This window comes from Meles meles, chromosome 9 (genome assembly GCF_922984935.1).
Source record: "Meles meles chromosome 9, mMelMel3.1 paternal haplotype, whole genome shotgun sequence".
NCBI lineage: Eukaryota > Metazoa > Chordata > Mammalia > Carnivora > Mustelidae > Meles > Meles meles.
In genome coordinates, this window is record NC_060074.1 from 41,717,333 (window position 1) to 41,739,892 (window position 22,560).

Here is a 22,560-nt window from a genome sequence, read left to right on the forward strand (position 1 = left end):
TAGGAATTTCTGGAACAAATGATAGCTTATCCACAGAGTAGACTATGACTCAACCATAAAGGGTGTAGTTGATCTGTACTTTTTCATGGACAAGACGGCCTCCCTGTTGAGCACAACAGCACGGTTTGGGACAGCAGTCTATGTAGCATGACCTTGGTTACTTGCAAGAAATCTATGTGGGTATTTTTGCATAAATGAGCTTAAGGATGACGTTATCTTTTATTTTAATTTTGCAATGAGCATATACTCTTTTTAAGATCAGAAGCAAGTTTCTACTTTGCAGATTAAAAAACTCAAGACTGTATCATGCTCCCTTAGTGTGCGATGACTTGCTACTTTCCCTTTGGCCTGCTTCCATCTCTTTCTTCCACCACCATTAACCTGTAGAAACATCTAGCCTGGAGTCTAGTGTCAAGTTGAGCATCTGACTGTAATTCTGTCCCTACTGGACCTCTCCAAAACCTTCTTATGGCTCTTTCTTACCTCTTTTAATCTTCCTCCTCCCTGAATCGGCCGTCGTTGGTTCTATGACTCACAAGCACTTGCGAAGTACTTCCTTGTGTGCCAAGCACTGTGTTGGCTCATTACTGCTCACAGAAGCTCTGTGAGAGAGGTACTGTTATGGGCCACATTTTTAAAAAAGATTTTATTTACTTTTGTGCCCACGCGTGCACACACGCAAGAGCGAGCATGAGTTGGGGGGGAGGGGCAGAGAAAGAAGCAGACTCCCCGCTGACAGGGAGCCCCACCTGGGACTCGATCCCAGGACCCCAGGATCACGACCTGCGCTGAAGGCAGATGCTTAGCTGGCTGAGCCACCCAGGTGCCCTATTATTATCTACACTTTAAAGGTAGGGAAACTGAGGCAGAGGGGGTGCTGAGGCGTTCAGCTGAGGTCACATGGTTAGGATGCAGCCGACACAAGATTTGAACCCAGCAGCCTCTGCCCTGCTGTGCTTTGCAGCCTGTGCCTGCCCACCGCGTGCCTGGCCCTGTGTGTGTGCCCCCCTGAAGGACTCGCAGGTGGAGACCTCCTCCCTAGTACAGTCCACCTGGGTTCTGAAGAGGATCACAAAGCAGAGGCCAAGGGACTGAGGCACAGAAACAAAGCCCTCCCTGGCCAGGTGGGGTGGGACAGGTTGAGAGAATGAGGAGGTGACCAGTGAGGCTTCTGAGGGAGGTGTCCCTGAGCTGTGGTGGCAGTCAGAGGCTCTCAGGAGGCATGAGCCACCTGATGCCTGGCTCTGGGGGGAAGGTGGCCAGCGGCCTGGTGCTCTGGGAGTCTTACTACTCCCGGGCATCTCCTGAGAGCCCAGTTCTGAGGCTGGTGGCCCTCCAGGCTGGTTTTCCTCTTTCAGAGCCCAGAATGAATATCAGGACCATCTACCTGGCCATCCGGGTGGTCAGGAACACCCTCTCTGACACCCGCTTCAAGGTAACAGGGCAGAGACCTGGAAGTGGCTGGTGTTCGGGACACTGTGGGGAAGCAGAGGGAGGTCCCGTGGGTGGTCTTCACTCCTCTCCCACTCCGTGGGCAGGGGCCACCTGCCGCAGGCCCTCTGATGGGAAGCCTAGCTTCCCGGCCAGCACTGAGCAGGGCTGGAGGACAGGCACCCCCGGAGCTGTGTTCCTGCTTCTGAGACGCTTGCATCGAGGACCTGAAGTTTCCGAATGAAGGAGCTCAGACACCATCCTGGACAGAGGAGAGGCGGAGTGAATCTGGTTTCATCCAGAGCCGGGGGGTTGCCTAAGGGCTTTATAAAACCTTTATTGCATTTGAACAAGGCAGCAGAGGGAGACACCCTGTACCTTCCAAATAAAGGCTAAAAAACCCCACAGTCCAGACTCCGCTGGAGCCACAGCCACCTTGCAATGTAGCTTCAGTTCTGGTTGTAGGCCCTGCAGGCCGCTACTGCACGTCCCCTTGGGAGGAGAGGTCCAGGAAGGGGAGGGTCTGCACTGATGGGAGAGGGTGTGAGATGGGGTGGGGGAGGGATTTGGGCTGGAGATTTAGGCAGAGCTGTTCTCAAAAATGTGCAGGCTGTCCAGGGAGGACAGCCAGCCCACATAGCAGGCCTGAGCCCAAGCCTGGGGAGCCCAGGGTAAGAGTCAGGCTGTCCCCACCAGGGCTGCCTGAGAACGGAGATAAGGCTCCTGGCTGGTCATGCTGCCCAGTGGGATTCTCTGGATGGGGCAGGGGGTGGTGGATGGAGTGGGCTACTGCCTCTGAGGCCCCTTCCCATCCAGAGCACTCCGAATTCCTAGCTGCCTCATGGGCCAGGATTGGGAGTTAGGTGCAGAGCCTCCCCACCATGGAGCTCACCCCAGTTCCTGTATGTCCACTGCCCTGTCCCCTCAGGTGAGGATGGCTATTCTCCGCATCATCGGCCAGTTGGCTCTGTCTGGCTACCAGGACAGGATCAAAGGCTGGGGCCTGAAGTACGTGTCCGTGCAGCTGACTCTGTCCACCTACAAGCTGGTGAGTGGCCCTGATAGGCAGACCATGGTGCAGCTGGTCTTGGGAAGTGGTTTCCAGAGCCTCAGGAAAGATCTCCTTGCTGTCCCCGTGCTTGATTCTGCGCCCACCTACGTTCAGGACACCAGTGCCTGGGCTCACGGTGAGCTGTAGGTAGAGGTGTGGGCAGTACATCTAGAAAGCCCTGAGACCCAGTATCTGGGCATGGAGCCTCAAAGGCGTGAGGAGACCACGCTCGAGATTGCAGCAAGCCCCCGCTGGCCCATGAGCAGGGACCCCCTCGATTCTGGCTTCCAGACAAATCACCGAGAGAGCTTTTATCAGAGGGACCTGGAGGAGAAGATGGTCCACAAAGTCACCATGGACACCGTGAAGATCATAACCTCTTCCGTCAGTGGGATGACCAATGTGAGTGTGACCCACACCCCCACAGCCCCTTGGGTGGGGCTGCCCCCTGGGTGGGGCCCCTGTAGCTGACAGCTTGGCTTGTGTGCTCCCTGTGCCCTGGGCTCCAGGGAGGATGGGGCATTCCCAGGGTTCTGCACTCTTGCTTCTTCTGTTCCCACTGTCTGGGATGTCTGGAGGGGCCCCTCATCTTCCCATTGCCTGAGCTCTTGTTCTTGAAGATCTGGTTCCAGAGCTGGGTCCTTGGTGGGAACTTAGTGCCCCAGAGGCTAAAGCGGTGCCTGGCACACAGTGGGTCTCAGTATGTATCCATTGACGTAGAGCAGGAAATGTGTCAATTTCCTTAAAGCCCCTTCAGTCCAGGTGTGTGTGTGTGTGTGTGTGTGTGTGCGCGCAGAGATGATTTTAATGGATTAATTCCACAAGCATCCAGTGAGTTCCTACTATGAAGACACGAAGGCCATATGCTCGAAGGGCTCAGTATAAGCCCAAGGAGGGCGCAGGCTGAAGGAGGAACAAATGTGCCAATTTTTCATGGCAACGCAGTGTGATGTAGCAAAAGAAAGTAGAAAAAATTTGCACAGGAGGGGATCACTGTCCTTTAAGTGAGGCCTTGGGCTAGATGCTCCTGTCTGGGGGACAGTCTCTCTTAAGACCAGAGGTAGCGAGCAGGGTAATGGGGAGTTCCAATCTGTCAAGCCGCTGCTTAGAGCAGGCGAGCTGTGCAGCGATATGGTTCTCCTATACGGCTGTGGGTGCCCCAGCTAACACTTTCTCCTCCCTGCCCCCCAACCCAGGAGTTTTGGGTGAGGCTCCTGTGCTATATAATGGAGACGGATTACACAGAGGCCTTGACCCCCATCTGCATCAGCCTCACAAACCTGGCGGAACGCCAGCTCCACACCAAGGACGTGGAGGCCAGTGTGGCCGGCAAGAGCAGGCACGGTGGGCAGCCTCCCCGCCATAGCCGGTGAGATAGGGCAGGTGGGCTACTGGTGTCCTGGGAAGTAGCTGCTCCGCCATTTCCAGGAAGCCGCCAGGAGTCCCAGCCAGCCAGGTCGAAGGCCCGTCCTTACCGTGTCTGAGGAGGTGTTAAAATTGTGCAGACCTGCTTTGGCGGTTCATTCCCTGAGTTCCCCTCCCCCAACAGAGGGATGACGCTGCTCTTCCAAGGGAGCTGTTCGCATGGGCCTGGAGCTTTGCTGGATGGGCATTGCTGGTGGTGGGTGTGATTTTAGGAGCCCTTCAGGACCCAGGGATGGCAAATGGAGGGGGGTTCTTCTTCATGACCTCACCTGGATTCTGGGCTAGGCCCCCCCCTGACATCTTCTTAGCCCTAGCCCAAACCATGTTTCTCCCCTCTTCCCAGGCTAAACCAATGAAAATGAGCTTCCTTATGGACATATCACTGGTCCCTGTGCTAACCCATTTTCTGTTCTGGGGGCAACGGGATGATGTTGGGGAAGTACCTTCCAGGGCAGAGCCCTTCTTAGGGGCACGGGGCCTAGGGGCCTGAGGGCCCGTCCTGGTATGAACTGGGCAACTAGAGTAGGTTCGCATCTCCTTCTTCCTCAGTGGATCTGCCTGCACCCCAGAAACTCTTGGCCCGTCTCCTGGTGAGTGGCTTCCCCAGGCTGTGCCCTGGCCTGACTGAGGCCATGGTCTGTGGCCCCTCTCCCTCAAGCTCCTAATTCCCAAAGCCTCCAGTGGGAAGAGGGAGCTAGACACTTGGGAGGACAGAGCTTTCTGGGTCCCTTTCATTCCTCTTGGGTAGACATGGCAGGGGCAATTTGCTCGGATGCCCTGGGACCCGGTGAGGACATGCTCCTGGATTCCTCTGCTCATTCTTTGAGCAGCCCCGAAGCAACTCAAGGACACTGCCAATGGCCTGCCTGCCCCCATGGGTCCTTCGTAGGCATGTACCTATGCCTTCTCTTCCTCCTTTTTTTTTTTTAAGGGGGAGAGAGAGAATGGGCAGAGGGGGAAAGGGAGAGTGAGAGAGAGACTCCCAAGAAGACTCCATGCCCAGTGCAGAGCCCGACACAGGGCTCGATCTCATGACCCTGAGATCATGACTTGCCAAAATTAAGAGTCAAATGCTTAAATGACTGAGCCTCGCAGGTGCCCTGGTTTTCCTCCTTATGTTGACTATGGGCGCCAATCCACACTCTGTGGAAGCCTGGGTTGGGGAGAAAGCCCACTATCTTACCCCTCTTCTTCTTTCTGGGAACAAAATGCGTAGCACTGCCCAGCCTAGGACAGGGCCCCACTGGAGTCTTGGTGCTCCCCAGGTGCTGATGTCATCCCCCTACAAGGGGGAAGGCCGCGGGATAGCCATGCTTAACCTCCTGAGGACCCTGAGACAGAGCATTGCACCCTCCATGGCTGACATGTGGGAGCTGGAGATCCCACTGCTGGTCAAGTACCTGGAAGGTGAGGCATCCGGGGCACCAAGCCCAAGTCAGCTCCCCTGTCTGTGCACGTGCTGGAGTACTAATCACAGGGACTGAGCAGCAGGAACCGAAGCTCAGGGTAGACCCGTGAGGCCTATTTGGGTCCTTGGGGAAGCGGGGAGGGAAATGCAGCCTGTGCTGAGACCATCCATGGAGGGCTTCGAATGCCTGACTAAGGAGGCTGATCCAGAGGGGAGCAGCTGAAGAACGCAGCAGGTGTGGACCTTCTTTCTGCAGAACATACTGAGTTTACTTGGAATCAGAAGACCTGGGAGGACAAGCTGATTCAGGTGAAGACGTGATGCTGCTTGCTGAGGTTGGGTCGGGAGAAAGGGAAGGAGTGCATGGGAGGCACCTTGGTGGGGTTGGCATGTGGAGAGTTTAGGAGTCCCTAAAGGACACCCCCAAGAATACTTGGGGGGGTACCAAGCATGTCTACAGCTGTATCCATCAGCAGAGGAGAACAGAGAGCCTTCTCTCCTGGGGGACCAAGTGTTCAGGAAAGCAGCATAGGGGTGACCTTCTCCTTCCGCCCCAAAACCACAGCTGTTCCCCAGGCCCACAGAATGTTAGCACTGGGTCAGGGTTCGATGGGTTGAGCAATCTAGAGATTGGGGAAGGGGGTTAGAGAGGGGGAGTCACTGCTCCAGTTCACACAGTGCTCCTGGAGCTTGGGAGAGAACAGGACTGGAGACATATGGCATTGCCCAGTGACATCTTCTGCCTCCTCAGTTTCTGAGAAATTCCCTTAAGAAGACCCGAGGTTCCAATTGGAGCTTGCGTCTGAGCAAGGAGCTGAACAACCAGATCGAAAGCTTTGACAGCCCCTCCCTGGAAAAGGTTTGTGCTCACAGTATCAGGGCAGTTCAGACAGGGAGGGGCCTCCAGGGATGGTGGAATGGAGGTTCGCACTGTGTGTGAGACCAGCTGCACCTGTGGCTGTCTACAGGGTCCTGCGAGGAGAGGTGGGTGGTCTAGGTCAGTGGGTTTTTGTGTCTTGTACTGTTTTGTTTTTCTTTAAGAAACTGCTGTGTTGAAGCTGGGAGATCTCTTCTCCCGTGGCCAGATTCCCGATCCTCTCACTTTGCTCCCCACCTGATGTGGTCTCCTAGCGGAGTCCAACAGGCAAGGATCGAGATGTCTGAACAGGTTTTGGCAAATGGTGAAAATGATGCGGATGACACTGAACCACAGAGGACTAAAGGGCTTGCTGAGTTCTAGCTTGGAAGTGAAGAGATGAGGTCAGGAATGGACAAAGAAAGAGTAAGCAAGCTGAGGTTTGGAGCACGACCTTCAACAGTCCCCAACCCCACTGGCAGATCGCTGGATGTCGTTGTGTACAGTAGACCCATCCAGCTACTGGCTCATGATCACATGTGTATTTCATTCATTGTCTCTATAAAACTATGAACATTCTTGACAGAAATCAGAGGAGGTCTCAATTAATGGAAAGGATTCATGTTCGCAGATTGGAAGATGATACGGTCAAGGTGGCATACTCCCCAGATGTCTCTACAGATTCATTGTGATCCTTGTCATAAGCCCTAGCTGGTTTGTCTGCCTGTCTGCCTGCCTGCCTTCCTTCCTTCCTTCTTCCCTTCCTTTTCCCTCCCACCCTCCGTCGCTCCCACCCATACTCCCTCCCTCCCTCCCTCCTTCCTTCCTTTTTTTTTTTAGAGATTGACAAACTGATCCTAACATCCATTTGGGAATATAAGGGGCCCAGAATGGCCAACATAATTATGATTAAGAGAAAGACCAAAGTTGGAGGATTCAAATTTTGCAATTTCAAGACTGTTTTCCCACAACTGCAGTAAACAAGACAACATAGTACTGGCATAATGATGGGCAGACAGATTGATGTAATAGAAAAAAAAAAGAATAGAAAGTGCACATTTGCTGTCAGCTGATTTTGTGCAAAGCCTTCTTAGATATGACACCAAAAGCACAAGTGAAGAAAGAAAATAGAGATAACTTGGACATCATCAGAAATAAAAAAACTCTTATGCTGAAAATCAAACCATCAAGAAAGTGAAAAGACAACCCCTGGAATGAGAGAAAATATTTGCAAATTAAGTCCTTGGTAAGGGACTTGTATCTAGAATATACGAAGAGCTCTTCTCACTCAGCAAAAAAACAAGCCAGTTCAGAAATGGGCAAATGATATGAATAGACATTTCTTTGAAGAAGGTACATACATGGTGAATAAGCACGTGAAAAAATGTTCAAGATTATCACCATTAGGGAAAATGCAAATCGAAGCCACAGGGACATACTTCCTCACACCCGCTAGGATGGCTATAATACGAAAGATAATAACAAGTGTTGGTAAGAATGTGGAGAAGCACAAACACTCATATACTGCTGGCGTGAATGGAAAACCAGTTCCTTGAAGTGTTATATACGGAGTTACCATATGACCCAGGAATTCTGCTCTGAGTTGTATATGCCCAGGGGAAACAAAATCATACATCCATACAAAAACTCATACATAAATATTCACAGTAGTGTTATTCATATAGCCAAAAAGTAGAAGCAACCCAGATGCCCACCAGTGGACGAAAGGATAAACAAAATGTGGTCTATCTGTACAATAGACTATTATTCAGCCATTAAAAGGAACGAAGTACTGATTTATGGTACAGAAAGGATGACCCTTGAAGACTTCATGCTAAGTGACAGAAACCAGATGCAAAGGAACCCAAACCCCACATACTATATGATTTTGTCTACTTGAAATGTCCAGAATAGATATCTTCTTAGAGAGAGAAAGTAGATTGGTGGGTGTAAGAGGCTGCAGGAAATGTGCAGTGACTGTTAGAGGTATGAGATTTCTTTGGTGGGGGGAGGGTAGTGATCCAAATGTTCTAGGTTTAGATTGTGCTGATGGCTGTGCAACTCTGTGAAGAGACCACTGAATTTGTAAATGTTAAGTGGGTTAATTTTATGGTATGTGAACTATATCTCAAAGAGATGTCTAAGAAAAGCTTCTTACAGGTGTCAACCAAAAATTGTGTTTGTTCCAATAGATAGCCTGTATCGGTGAGTAGGTAAAATAACAAAAAGCAAGGCTATCTTACAGAGACTCTTCTATAGCTAAACATAAATGTGTAGGTTTAAGATTTTATCCAATGTCAACTTAAGGACAGATGTCCATTTGGAAGAAAGTTGTACATAGGATGTGAGGGTGATCTGGCTATGACATCTGTCACCCTGTTGATCGCCGGGGTTGATTCGGGTTGTCCGGCTGGCTAGCTGGGTATCCCGGTCCTCCCTCACTGCTCCTTGTGCATCTCTCCCGAAGCTGCCTGCCTGATCCAAGAAGATGACCTTGCTCCATAGAGGAAGAGCAAGATTGCTGGGTCAAGGGCATGCAAATAGCGGCTCTCCCTTGCTGGAGCCTCCCAACAAGCTCTCGAGGTCCCTTTATAACAGAACGTAGGGTAGTCAAGCTTCCAAGACTCCAGACGCATCCAATGAGGGGCTGCATGTGGGGGTCTGGGTCCCTTTAAAAAGAAAAGAAAAGGGGTGCCTGGGTGGCTCCGTGGGTTAAGCGTCTGCCTTCGGCTCAGGTCATGATCTCAGGGTCCTGGGATTGAGCCCTACATCTGGCTCTCTGCTCAGCAGGGAGCCTGCTTCCCCCTCTCTTTCTGCCTGCCTCTCTGCCTACTTGTGATCTCTCTCTCTCTGTGTCAAATAAATAAATAAAATCTTTAAAAAAAAAAGAAAGAAAAAAGAAAAAGTATATAGTATTTAATAAGCAAATGCTTAGAATTCAAACCATATTGCCACCGTTCACCTCGCTTAGGGAAAGTAAATTAGTAATCAGGATTTTACTGGCTTAGAAAACTCAAGAAGGCACAGTTGGATACAGTGGCTCAGGGAACTTCACCAGGACCCTCCTCTCTCTTCATCCCTCAGCCAGCACCTCCCCGTAGGGGCAAGGTGGCCCCCAGTAACTTCCAGAATTGCAGCCCCCATTGTCAGAGCCAGTCTTCTGCCAAAACTGACACGCAGAAATCATTCTCTTTCCCAGAAACAAATAAAACAAAAATATGATATAGTGAAGAAAGATCCCATTCCAAGTAGCGACACAACATAAACATGTCATTGAATGCATTATTGACTAAGTGACGTATGTGGAACCAGCGTAGGAGCACAAAATGACAAGGAGGTGCAGGGACAATGAGAGAAACGGGATGACATCGGACACATCTTTTGCTCTCAGATGGGAAGTCTCCATGTTGGAAAGGCATACACGTTGTTCAAATTAACCTGCCATACAAGATACTCCCTGTCACATCCCCAAAAGGAGTTTTTGTGGACATTGGACAATTTTATGGAATTTGACTAGATTATTTCCAGGTTCACCTGAATGAGCAAGTGGAAGAGAATGGCTCCGGACACGTTGACAATAACGCTCGCAAAGGAGGGATTTACTCTCTCAGGACAGATCAAGGATTGAAGTGTACCAAATGAAAGAAAACTGTGAATGACCAGAGTACATCAACAAATAGCTTTTAATCTTGATACAGAGTAGGCCTTCATATACGTAAAGGAAACCAAGAAAGACAAGGGAAAAGAAAGACAACTTTCCTCTGTGAAAATGAATGTTTTCTGTGTCATAAAAGAAGTTGCAATAAGTAAAATAAAAAAGGAACGGAGACCCTTGGGAGAAATACAGCAATAGCGTGATCTGCTGGTTGAGGCTTCTGGTACGTGATCCTTAAGAAAGGAGCCTTGGACCATGCGTGATTTTTTTTTTTTTTTGAAGACTTTATTGATTGATTAATTTTGAGGGAGCAAGTGGAGGGGCAGAGGGAGAGGGAGAATCCTCAGGCAGACTCTGTGCTTGAGCTCAGAGCCCAATGCGGGGCTCGATCTCATGACCCCGAAACCAGAACCTGAGCTGAAACTGAGAGTCAGATGCTCAGCCCACTGAGGCACCACACCAGGCGCCCCAGACAATGTTTGATTTAAAAATCCTGGTTCTACATGAGAGACTATGGACTCTGAAAAACAACCAGAGGGTTATGAAGGGGCGGCAGGGGGGTGGGGGGGGGTGGGAGGTTGAGGAACCAGGTGGTGGGTAATAGGGAGGGCACGTACTGCATGGAGCACTGGGTGTGATGCCAAAACAATGAACACTGTTATGCTGTAAATAAACAAATAAAAATAAATATTAAAAAAAAAAATCCTGGTTCTACCACATCCCATTTGCGTTTCCATCTCCTAAAACAGCAACCGTATCTACCGTCTGGAATTGCTGTGTGGGTTAAGTGAAACAAGACATGTTTGTTCTTGTGGTTTTTCCAAATACACACATGAGGCTCTTAAGAGCAAAAGGGAAAACAGGAAGAATAAGCCAACAGGAAATGGGCAAAGAACACAGGCAGGGATTCAGAGACCGGATGGTGAGAATGTGCAAGGGCACTCAGCACGGCTCGTCCCCAGGTGCTCTTGGATTTGTTAGTGTGAGGGGAAATTCACTCAACCTCTATAGGAAGGAAATTTGGCCCCCACTGTTTAGAATACGCTCGTGTTTATAGTATTCTGCTAAGATCATTCTTCGCTACTCCAGCAGCTGCCAGGTAACCCCAGGTGCCTCACCCTCACAAATGCTTGTTTATAATATAAAACCCTCCAGAACACCTGAATGTTTATTTCAAAGACACTACGAAATGCGTAGGTATCTGCGCATTGAAACAGACAATCTAGAGTGTCAGGTAGGGCCCCCCCCCCAATGGAGGTGACCCCTGGCGGGCAGAGCCGAGAGGCTGAGGCTCCCTTTGTCCCTTGCCTCTCCAGGGCTTTCTGTATCGGGCCCTGGGCTTCACGCTGGCCACGGGCCTGGAGGCCAACAAGGTGGAGATGCTGCTGCTGGAGCTGTTGTACAAGACGGACTATGGCAATGACTTTGACCGGGAGGTGAGGGGGCCCTGCAGCCCCTTCCTGTGTAGCAGACTCCTCTGACCCTGGGAGTTATGGGTCTAGGCATGCTTGAGTGTGCGTGAGTGCACGCGTGCCTGTGTGTCTACTGGTGTGTGTGTGCCGTGTGTACACGTATGTGTAGGGGTGGGGGTCCTCCTGTGGCCCCGGACCCCCCGCCCTCACTCCAGCCGGCTGGGTCTCCCTGCAGGGTGTGATTCTGTGCTTTGGCCTGTGTGCCCGTGGCCAGGTGAAGACAGTGCTGAACGTACTCCATGACTTCGAGGAGAGGATCCAGGAGTCGGAGCAGTCTTGGCAGATCGGCGCTTGGCGGGTGAGTCACGCTTGCTCCCCAGTCCGGTCTTTGGGGGCCTCGTAGACCAGCGCCTTCAGCACTCAGCCGAGGTCCTTGCTGGATCTCAAGAGCAAAGTGCTCTCAGAATCACCTGGGGGCGCCCTCCCACAAAGCTCCTGGGTGATCTAAAGAACACAGTGTGGGCCTTTTCAGGACCCAGACACTACAAAGGTGAGCCCGATGTGGGCTCCTCAGAGCAGTGGCAGGTTGCCCCCTGGTTGCTGGAGGAGATGCAGGGTCCCAGGCTTCACGCAGCCCCCGTGGAGCTGAAGAAGCTGCTCAGGTAGAGCTCGATGGGCTCTTTGCTCATGCTGGGAGCTCGGCCTCAGTGAATCAGTGGTGCTGGGGTGGAGGGGCTGTCAGGCCCACGGTCCTTAGGAGAGGGCACTGCAGCTTGTCTGAGGACATGCCGCTGGCCAGCAGGGAAGCTGGGAAGCTGTGGGCCGGCCTCTGGAGGCTGATCCTCTCTGCCACAGGACACAGAGCCCCAGGCTGTCATCGATGCCTCAGGCTTTGGCCTTGACCTAGAACCCTTGCCCTGAGGGGTCTGGAAGTTTGGATGGAGAGAATCAAGGGCGTCTCAGGCTTTTGTCCCAGCTTCTCCACAAAGCAGGACCCGAGAGGTGGATGTCTAATCAAGGCCTGGCGGGGCCTGGGCACCCGTGCCCATCCTCCATGATGGGTTTGGTGGCCCTACCAACACCTCATCCCAGGCTTGTTCCCACTGGATTCCCGATATCACGAGAGCCTGTGGCCCAGAGCAGGAGCCTGGCAGGTGAAGCTGTGAAGGAGGGTACGGGTGGCCTCTGCTTAGCCGTGTCCCCACAAACCACCTGCTCCCAGTGAATGGGTGCTGCTGGCATCTTGCTGGACTGAAGCCTCTGTGGGGGTGGGCCCTGGTATGAGTGGCTCCCCATTGCGTCCCCAGTGCCTGGCAAATAGTGGGTGCTCAATAAAGGTACGTCGAATGAATGAGTAAATGAATGAGCGTTTCAGGCACCCAGAAGGCCATTTCTGCTGACTCTATGGCTCCTTTGGCCATGTGACCAAAGACGGTCCACGTGCAGCCAGGGTGGCCCTGCTCCCTCTCAGAAGGGCAAGTTGAGCAGACCCCCCCCTTCCCTCATGCATATCCAGTGGTTCCTCCTCTTTTCACTGGGCTTGCAGAAGGACCACCCCTGGAGGCGGGAGACAGTGAAGGGCGCCCTCATGGTGATGTACAGCTGCGTGGCCTCGTACTGTCACCCCCAGATGCTCCTCACCCACGTGGACAACCCCATCACCGCCAAGATCATTCATCACTACTCCAGCAGCTGCCAGGTAACCCCATGTGCCACACCCCCACAACTGAGCCGGGCAGGCAGAGTCACCTGCTTCGCTATCTGAGCACCCGGTGCCCACCCAGCAGACAGCCAGGAGTCCCACCCGACTCCCAGCTTTTGGGAAGCCCATTGCCTCAAGCTGTGTTGTTCTCTGGTGTGGGGGGAAGTAGGGGGAGAGCCTTCCCCCACAGTGCTGGGTGGGTGAGTGTGGGTTCCAGAAGTCACAGGATAGGCACCTCCTCTTCCCAGCCTCACTCACTCCCTCTGCCCCCTCCCCTCCTGACATCTGATCCAAGCCCTTTAACAAGGGACAAGAAGTGGGAATGTCCTCAGGGAGGCAGAGGGACTTGCTGCTTTCAGGGAAGGGCAAGGAGGCAGAAACACAGAATAAAGCAAAAATTGTTTCATTATTGTTTTTAAAACTGTGGTCAGATACGCATACCATAAAATCTGCCATGGTAATCATTTTTAAGTACATGCTTCTGCGGCATTAAGGACATTCCCATTGCTGTGTGACTGTCCTCAGCAGCTGTCTGCAGAGCTCTTCATCTTGTTGGAATGGACACCCTGCACCTGTTGACCATATGCTCATGCTGCCCTCCCTGGCCCCTGGCAACCCACACTCCCTGTCTCTAGAAGTTCAGCAGTCCAGGAATCTCATGGAACTGTGCTCACGCAGTATTTGCCTTTTTGTGATGGGCTTGTTTCATTTAGCATAACGTCCTCAAAGCTCATCCACGTTGTAAAAGCAGAAACAATTTTATCTCAACTTCTTCTGTCTCTGTGGCCACACACAGGGCCCGGTGTCTGTGGCCAGAGAAGGTACCCACTGATGGGCATGGCTATCCTTTGGCACAGGTGCTGGGGGGCCAGAGGGAGGTGGTGTTTTCAGAGGGTGCCAGAGCGCTGTGCCTTGACCGGCCCCTGGCTGGCCTCCTGGCCATATGGCAGAAGATTGGTTAAGGGAGCTGAAGGACAGAATAGGCCTGCCATCATTCAGATGTTCTGAGACATCTCTGGATGTCTCTTCTGCGGCGCGGAGGGAGGGTCCTCCCCCATGAGGGCTGTGGCTTGGGGGTCTTTGGGCTCACTCACAGCCTGCTCCAACCTTTCCCTCTTTTTGGTCTGGGAACAGGACATCTGTCTCAAAATGGCCTTCATGAAGAGTGTGGTGCAGGTCACCACCGCCATCAAAAACATCAACGACTTGGAGGACTTTCAATTTGCCCAGAAGATGACTCTTACTGGCATCATAATTGTAAGCTGGGTAGGGGGCTTCCTTGGTCTTGGGCAGTTCTGGGGTCTAACTGCTGGCCGGCTTCTCCTTGGTCAGAGGTTTTCAGAGCTCCTCCGGGCATCTGAGGGACAAGGGGCTGCAGAGTTCCTGGAAGCCCCTCCCTGTCTCGGTCCTGCTTCCATCCACCTGTAGGGTTCTGAGTGTGACATTTGTCTCTCTGACAAAGGGTGTGACGCCCAGGAATCTGGTGGTGCCCGAAGGTGTCTGATTCAGGGCTGGGGGACAGAGGTCCCCTGGGTCTGCCCCTCTGTGGCCCCTGTGTTTCTCCACAGGAGGGACCTAGGGGGCAGGTTCGGCCATAGGCAGGTCTTAAAGCCCTTTTTGCACAGAGCTTCAGTGAGTTCTAGAAAACGTCAGCTGCCTGAGGGCTTGAAGCCTTGGCGGAGGCGATGGAGGTGCAGGCAGGCATTGCCCTTCAGCCCCAGACCTCCCCACCCGCTTCCAAGGTTGTGGCTCCTAGAAAGTGCGCCCCTGTGTCAGAAGCCAACCCCGAGGGAAGCAGGGAAGCGAGGTGTGGGTAGAACAGGAGGCCCCAAGGAGGGAGGGGGCCTCCTGCTCCCGCTCTGGGCCAGAAGCTGTCCCTGTGCCACTTCACACCAGGCAGCCACAGTCCCATGAAACAGGCCTGGTATTACACATGATGGCTCAGGCAGGGGAAGCGCTTTGCCCAGGGACACACAGTAAGGAGGCAGCAGGCCCGAGCGAGACGCCCCCAGGCCTGTCTGGAGCCCCGTTCCTTCCCACACCAGATTTTGCCGCCTCCCCTAAGATGCTAACAGCCAGGTGATCCTTGAAAGGGAGAACATTGTAGGGGGTGTACAGTGCCAGGCCCTGGGCACCAGCCTGGGGGGTGCCGCTGCCCCCACGCTCACTGTCCTCACCGGCGGGCTCTGGACATTTTGTTCACCGCCTTGCTGTGCCCGGCAGGCCACCATCAAGGCAGAGCCCACCGACAGCCTAGTGTCTCCCGTGCGGACCATGGCAATGGAGGCCCTCTCACACCTGAGGTGAGCTGGGCCCCTGTTCTGGCCTCAGGTGTCTCGGAGGGTGGGGCCAAAGACTGAGACCACCCCTCAGTGTTCCTTGGCGGGGAAGGTCGCCCCTACTTGGCCTCTCTGCCTCTGAAGCAGGGGCTTTGGGGGCAGCTCTTGGGGCAGTGGGCCGCGCTAGGACATGGGGTCTGCTTCCACCAGGTCTTTTCCCTAATTCTCAGCAGTAGTTCAAGTTGGGCTCTTCTCCTGGGTTGGGAGGTGACTGGCTGTTCTTCAGTCCATTAGGGGGTATTTTGAGCAAGAAATCGCATAGTGACACTCAATAGGATAGCAGGGAGATGGCATCCTTTTAGTTGGGTCGGGCAGAGTCAAGGAATTTATTGACTGATACAGTGCTGATATAGTTAATACAAAATGATATAATATCCCAGGTTTGCCTTTCTGGAGTGGTCCCTCCACTGGCAGGGAAGGGGGAAGAAGTTGCGTAGCATTAGTATTTGAACAGGTTGGGTGGTCTCTGGGAATTCTGCACCTGTGGGGGCAGATGCATTATTTAGGCTCATAGCAGAAATATCTGTTGTGGTGCCCCCACCCTTCCCCCTACCCGGTGCCCTTAAGAGTCAGTGCATAGGCGAATTTTAAGTAAATTTCATGAGCATCTCTTTGGGATCTCAGAGGTAAGGCAAGTGTATACAGAAGGAATTACGGGTCAGAGGTGAGTGGTTTTGGGTGAATAAAAAGAATAAAAATCTAAGACCAGAAAAAGGGGGGCTACTGACAAGATACAATTTTGTCGATACGACAGGGGCGATGAGAACATGCTGGCATCTGCCACAAAATAGCAGGATTTGTGTAGGAGCTGGAAGCTCCCGGCAGGGCAAAATACAGCACCTCCTTGCAGGGCAGGAGTTTAAAGTTAAGTGGAATGGTGGCTCCCAATCCTGGAGGCACAACAGAGCTAACTGGGGACCTGTGAACAATACCAATACCCTGACTCCACCCCGGACCTTTCAGTAAGGATTCCTGGACCCTGGATGTGGCCCTTGGGCACCTCGGAGCTTCTGTAGGTGACCCCAGTATGCACCTAGGCTTGAGAACTATTGATGACAGGATAGGAGAAGAATGAGTTGGCATCCTTCAAGCAGCCAGCTACCACCCGTGGAAGTTCACTAAAGCTCAGATGGCTGGGCTCCATTCGGAATTCTTGATTCAGAAGCTCTGATGTAGGGCCAGCCAGAGAGTTTGCATTTCTAAGAAGCTCCAAGGTGGTTCTGGTCCGGCTGGTGCAGTTATCACTTGAAAACCCTTGGGCCAGGGCCAGCTTGGGAGGCGGAGTCTGTGGTTATGGCCAGGGAGGAGCAGGGAAAGATTTCTGAGCAGGAGAAGGACAGGCTCAGAGCAGACACCAAGTTGGAGAGCTAGCCTTGGGCCTCTGGGTCTCCCCATCAATCACAGACACAGTCACTGGATTCTGGTGGCTGGGTGGACCCAGGGACCCTGGGGAAGGATGCATGCCCACACCCCCAACCAGGGAGGCTAGCCTCTCCCTCGTTCTGTGACAGGCCTCTGCACCCTGGACTGTGCAGTGGGGGTGGCAGGGTCTCAACTCCCCTCTGACCTCTCCTCTTATCACTGCTTTCCTTAGCAACCTGAAGCCATTCTACTCCACAGAGGAAAGCAATGAGCTGATGGATATCAGTATTCATTCTGTAATTTCTCTCCAGCCCCCAGCAGAGGATAATGAGTCCATTCAGGTATGTCCCTCTGAGCCACCTCATTTTCTGGGTTAGGACTTGAAAGTTTACGATAACTTGGGCTGTGCTGAGAGCCCACCATCCTGAACCACCTGCGAGTGGTTAAAGGCAGCAAAGGGCAGTGGGCCTTATTAGTTAGTGTAAGGTAATGCTAGCTGCTGTAACAGCTAAACCGTAAAATCTCCATGATCTAACAAGAAGAAAGTTATTTCTCACTCAAGTAAAGTCCAGTTGGCAGTGGGGGTGGAGATGGAGCTGCTGCTTTGGGGGAACCAGGCTGACAGAAGCCTGACTATCTTCAGTGCATGGCTCAAGGTCCCTTGTGGGTACTGATATCCACCCTGGAGAGGAAGAGAAAGAATAAGAAGGATTTATGAGCCATGCTGCCCACCTTTCATTGGCCAGGACTTAATCACATGGTTTGCCTGGATGGAAGGGGTGCTGGGAAATGTAGTTCCTAACTGGATGTCTGTTACCCAGCAATAATGTGGAGAAGGAGGACAGACCTTTTGTGGACAGGTAGTCATCTCGGCCTTAAGGTCCTGGTCCTGGATGAGGAGTCAGAAGAACTGGACTCTGGGGGTTCAGTTTCCTCCTTTGTAAAATGGGTTCTTCTTCAGAGGTTGTATCATATGTCTCATGAGACTATAGGTATGAATGACCCAGTCTGAGCGGAAGTAACAGGGTGATTTTCAGACCACCTCATACTTCTCAACCCTGGCATGGATCCTTGCAGAGTCGTGGTGGATGACTGTGCACATCCCCTCATTGCTGCCCGGTGCTCCCCTCTCTTGGCCATAGACCCTGTATGCGAATGCGAAGCATGCCTTGGAGCAGCTGATGGAGGGTCTTATGCAGAGGCAGCTGGACCCCAAGGGGCTGCAGGAGATGGTACACGTGAGTTCCTCAGTAGAGGGCCAGGAACTAGGGAAGGCCACCCCTCCCAGAGAACTGGCCTGAGGTCCAGAGTCTGTGGGAAACAGGGGTATGTGTTAAGATTGCTTCAGTAATTTTATTTTGGTAAAATTTCAGATATACTATAAAGTTGCAAGAATAGTACAAAGAACTCCTTTATATCCTTCATCTAGGGTCACAGTTCTTAAGTTTGTTCCATTATCTTTTCCTCTCATCTTCTTCCCTTCTCTTTCTTATTTTACACACACACTTCTTGAAGCATGGAGAGTTAGTTGCAGACATCAAGAACAGGAACACCTCACCTTCGTGTATAACAACAGTACAATGATGAAATCAGGAATTGTAATGTTGATACAATGCTATATTCTAATCTCTGGCTAATATTTAAATTTCATGAATTGTCCCAGTAATATCCTTTATAGTGACTTTCCCCAATCCAGGATCTAAGCTGAGTTACACGGTGCATTTACTTCCACATCTCTTTAATCTCTTTAAATCTGAAACAATTCCCCAGTCTTCCTTTATTTTCCATAATCTTGGCATTTTTGAAAGGTATTGGCTAGTTGCTTTTTAATTGGGCCATTTGCTTTCTTATTATTGAGTTTTCAGAGGTTTTATGTATTCTGAATACAAGTCCTTGACAGATACATGAATTACAAATATTTCCCCCCAGTCTGTGACTTGTGTTTCCATTGATTTCACGTGCCTTTTGAAGAACAGAAGTTTTAAAATGTTGACAAAGTCTAATTTACCATTTGTTTTCTTTTATGGACCATAGTTCTGACATTCTCAGAAATCTATGCCTAACCTAAGGTCACAAAGATTCTTTTTTAGGAGGTTGTAGTTTCAGGATTCATAAGAAAGTCTAGGATATATTTTGAGTTAAGTTTTGTATGTGGTGTGAGGTATGGATCAAAGTTTGTTTCTTTGTTTATGTACAGACAACCAGTTGTACCAGTGCCATTTGTTGGAAAGACTTTTCTTCATTGAATTATCCTTGAGTCTTTGTCAAAAATCAACTGACCATGTACTTGTGGGTCTATTACTGTCATCTCTTCTGTTTCGTTGATGTATTTGTCTGTCTTTACACCAGTGTCATCCCATCTTGATTACTGTAACATTACAATAAGTCTTGTGGTCAGGAGCAGATAGTATGAGTCTACTGATGGTTTTTTGCTGCTGTATCCTACAAATATTCATATATTGTATTCTCCTTTTGTTTCCATTCAAAATACATTTTACTTTCTCTTTTGATTTCTTCTTCAACCCATGGGCTGTTTAGAACTTCCCAATGGTTGAAGATTTTCCAGAGATCTTCCTGTTTTTGATTCTCAACTTAAACCAGTGTGGTCTGAGGACACACTTTGTATAATCTGAATCCTTTTAAATCAACCCAGACTCAGTTGGTTGCACAGGATGGTCTATCTTGGAGAGTGTTCTGTGTGCATGTGTGTACTGTGTTGGATGGAGTGTTCATAAGTATCAGGCCAAGTTGGTTGGTAGCGCTCTTCAATTTTTTCCTGTCCTTCCTGATTTTCTGTCTTCTTCTTCTGTGAGTTTCTAAAAAAGAGGTACTGAAATCTCTGACTCTCACTGTGGATTTGTTTCTTTCTTCTTCAGTTGTAGTAGTTTTGCTTCATGTGTCATTAATCTCTGTTACTGTACACATGAACATCTAGGCCCCTGGAGTGCAAGGCAGGCTATGCTCTTGGGCTTTGACCTGCCGGCAAACATTTGGAGTAGGGCCAAACACAGCAGCCAGGCGCCATCTTGGTGAGGATAGTGGGGATACCCTTTCTGCCCACAGCCTCATGTCCCTCATGGGGGTGCCTGGAAAGAGAACTAGAAGTGTCCAGAGCCACCCAACACCCCTGAAAGTCAGACTTTGAGTGGAGAGATCAGGCGGCCAATAGTTGGCCAGGAAAGGCGGGCCTTGGGGTTTTCATCATCCCTTCTGTGTTCTGGGCTCTACCCATAGCTTCTGGAAAAGTGGATCTTGTCGGAGAAAGAAGGGGAGCGGGAGAAAGCCATGAACCTCCATCTTCATCTCATGCAGACCTACGTGCAAAGCATCGGTGTCTGTGTGAGTCCCTGAGCCCCTGATCCCCCAGCCTGTGACTCTGGCACCCACAAAAAAGTTCCTGTCTCTATTTATGAGAAGAGGGAACACTTCTGAAATCAAGTTCTGCTCCCTGAAGAGTCCCTTGGAAAGAGGCTGTCTCATTTGGGAATGGCAGAGGAGGCCCCATGAGGAGCTAGCCCTGAGCTCTGGGCTACAAGAGAGGGGCAGGCTGTGGCTCAGCATGGATCCAAGTCTGGTGGGGCCTGAGGCTCATTCAGCAGTGAGGGCCCTCTTTAAGAAGAAGAACACACACATTTATGAATATCCTATTGGTTACGAAAGTGACTATCTACTCAGTAAACCACTATGAAATTACAAGTTCTGCAAAGCTTGGCAAGTGCCATAAACATCACGAAACTTGGAAAAGCAATGAGGTGTTTTTGTTGATTAACTCTCTGATCTGGCTCAATGAGACCTCTCTTGGTACCTCTGTTGGCCTCATGCTCTTTGATGGCTTGGCTTTCAGGGATGGCATGGGGAGGATGGGGTCCCTGGGGCATGGGACCTGGGTTCTGGGGACGGCCTCGGGTCAGAAGACTGGTGCATGGTGAGAACAAGATGAGCCGTACCCCTGGTGGTCTGGGGGCACCATTCAGGTGGAGGCCTGAGCCCTGCAAAGCGAGGCCAGGCCCTAGACTCATGCTAGGTTTGGGGCCAAACACTGTGCTGAAGGCATCGTCTGGATTCTCTGGAATGATTCTCCACATCTCCTGGAAGAGGAAGCACTGTGATTGTCTCCCCTTTGCAGATGAGGAGCATGAGGGTGCGAGGCTCAGAACCCTGCCCGGGTCACAGAGCTAGTGAGCGGGGGAGGTCAGATTTGAACCCAGGGCTCAGTTACAGGAACAAGACAGGTGTGCTGATACGGAAACTAGGCCTGCAGCCAGAGGGCCAAGTCCTGAGCCAGACTCCCCGGATCCTGGCTGCTGAGCCTCCAGGGGCCCTGGGGTGTTTTCCAGCAGGGCTCACTCTCTCCAGCTGCTGGTGACGCTGCCCCTGGGCAGCACCAGGTGTGTGTGAGTGGACACAGGGTGTGAGCCTTGAAGTCTCCTGTCCCTCAGATCCCCCTGAAGCTGGGGCAGTTTGGCACGCTGGTCGGACTCATCGCCCCTTGTACCTGTGACTCCCACAGAAGAACCCGCATGGCCTCCATGAGTGTCCTGTCCAGCCTGCTGGATCTTCATGGTATGGGGAGGGTGAGACATCAGGACGTTGAGGTTGAGGGGGAGGTCTGACAGCAGGGGTTTCAGCCGTGGGACTATCTTAGGGGGAACCTGGCCTCTCTGTGTAGACAAACAAGGTGACCAGCAGAGGTGGTGGAGAGGGTGCAGAGTTTGCTCAGAAACCATGGACGTTTCTAGAAGGAGAGGCTCACTGGTTTGGCACAACTCACTGAGGGCATGTCCTGTGAACTAAGGGACCTCACTGGGAAAAGATCAGCTCACAGATACCAAGGACACAGCAGAAGTGGTCAGAGATGAGCTGAGAGGCGAATGCAGGATGGTAACCTTCAAAGGGGGAGATTTCGCCTCTGGCTTGGTGGCTGGTGGCTTCCTGGAAAGCAGGCATCTGAGCTGTGTGTATAGGTGGTTTGGAGGGAAAGGGCAATGAGAGCAAAGACAAGAAGGGATGGAAGGTCCAGAAACTGAAGTGTGGTTCAGGCCTGCGGAGCCAGGTAGCCCTGTGGGCCAGGCCAGGAGGCTACCCCAGTGTGGCCTGTGGATGGGCCCTTTGTCCTTCTGATCGTGTCTAAAATTATATTCCCAACAGCAAGCCAGACCTGCTCCTCATGGGGCCCTTCCAAGGAGCTGGAGCTTGCAAAATGTAAGGAGGATCTCCAGAGCTTGGATGTGGAGAAAATTTTCAGTGCGTCTTCTAGGATAGCCAAGGTGATGAGCTGGGAAGGTGGGGTGGGCTCCTGGGCTGGACTCTGGCTCCTGGACCATCTCTGGGGCATGGGACTTTGCTCATTCTGGCCAGGTAGCCTTCCTCTTCCTCCGGAGGTCACAGTCCCCATGGATTTTGGTCCAACTCATGCCCTCTATACCTAAATCACCTACAATATGAAAGATCCCTACCGTGGTGCCTGGCATATAGTAGATACTTAATAGGCCCCGCCTACCGCTGGGGGAGGAGGGGCCCAGAGGGAATTAAACACAGAGCCTCCCACAGGTATCACACATGGGCACACTAAGGGTGGAATGCCCAGAGCCACCCAAACTTGGCAGAGGGGCTGAGTGACTTCTGCCTCAGGGGCGGGGATGGGGGGGGGCAGAGACAGCTTTCTGAAGCAGGGGGCTTATGGATGGTGGGAGGATGCTTCAGGGTGTCAAGGCTCAGGGCGCACCCCGAGTGAGGGCTGCAGGGTAGTAGAGACAGGATGGGGAACATTTTGGGGGAGCTTCCTGAGCAGGGTTCAGTGGGGTGGCCGGTGCCAGGGGAGAGAGGTGGAGGAGAGTTTGAGGGCACATGCCAGAAGCCTTGGAAAGCCAAGCTGAGCTCTGAGTCTTTGAGGTAGAGGAGTGACATCCCAAGAAGGTT

The 22,560-nt window shown here is 51.7% G+C and overlaps 1 protein-coding gene across 1 annotated transcript in view; it reads left to right on the forward strand.

Annotated features, from left to right (window-relative positions):
• MROH2A (maestro heat like repeat family member 2A) overlaps window positions 1–22,560 on the forward strand; it is a 44,165-nt gene that overhangs the window by 11,651 nt on the left and 9,954 nt on the right. The window contains exons 12-29 of the mRNA XM_046018943.1: window positions 1,359–1,435; window positions 2,360–2,479; window positions 2,774–2,884; window positions 3,679–3,826; window positions 4,457–4,497; window positions 5,173–5,314; window positions 5,572–5,624; window positions 6,067–6,174; window positions 11,143–11,262; window positions 11,474–11,596; window positions 12,785–12,937; window positions 14,075–14,197; window positions 15,164–15,243; window positions 16,874–16,982; window positions 17,784–17,879; window positions 19,876–19,980; window positions 21,081–21,204; window positions 21,790–21,908. Coding sequence (XP_045874899.1) covers window positions 1,359–1,435; window positions 2,360–2,479; window positions 2,774–2,884; window positions 3,679–3,826; window positions 4,457–4,497; window positions 5,173–5,314; window positions 5,572–5,624; window positions 6,067–6,174; window positions 11,143–11,262; window positions 11,474–11,596; window positions 12,785–12,937; window positions 14,075–14,197; window positions 15,164–15,243; window positions 16,874–16,982; window positions 17,784–17,879; window positions 19,876–19,980; window positions 21,081–21,204; window positions 21,790–21,908 — 1,952 coding nt within the window. The remainder of the gene's footprint in view (window positions 1–1,358; window positions 1,436–2,359; window positions 2,480–2,773; window positions 2,885–3,678; window positions 3,827–4,456; window positions 4,498–5,172; window positions 5,315–5,571; window positions 5,625–6,066; window positions 6,175–11,142; window positions 11,263–11,473; window positions 11,597–12,784; window positions 12,938–14,074; window positions 14,198–15,163; window positions 15,244–16,873; window positions 16,983–17,783; window positions 17,880–19,875; window positions 19,981–21,080; window positions 21,205–21,789; window positions 21,909–22,560) is intronic.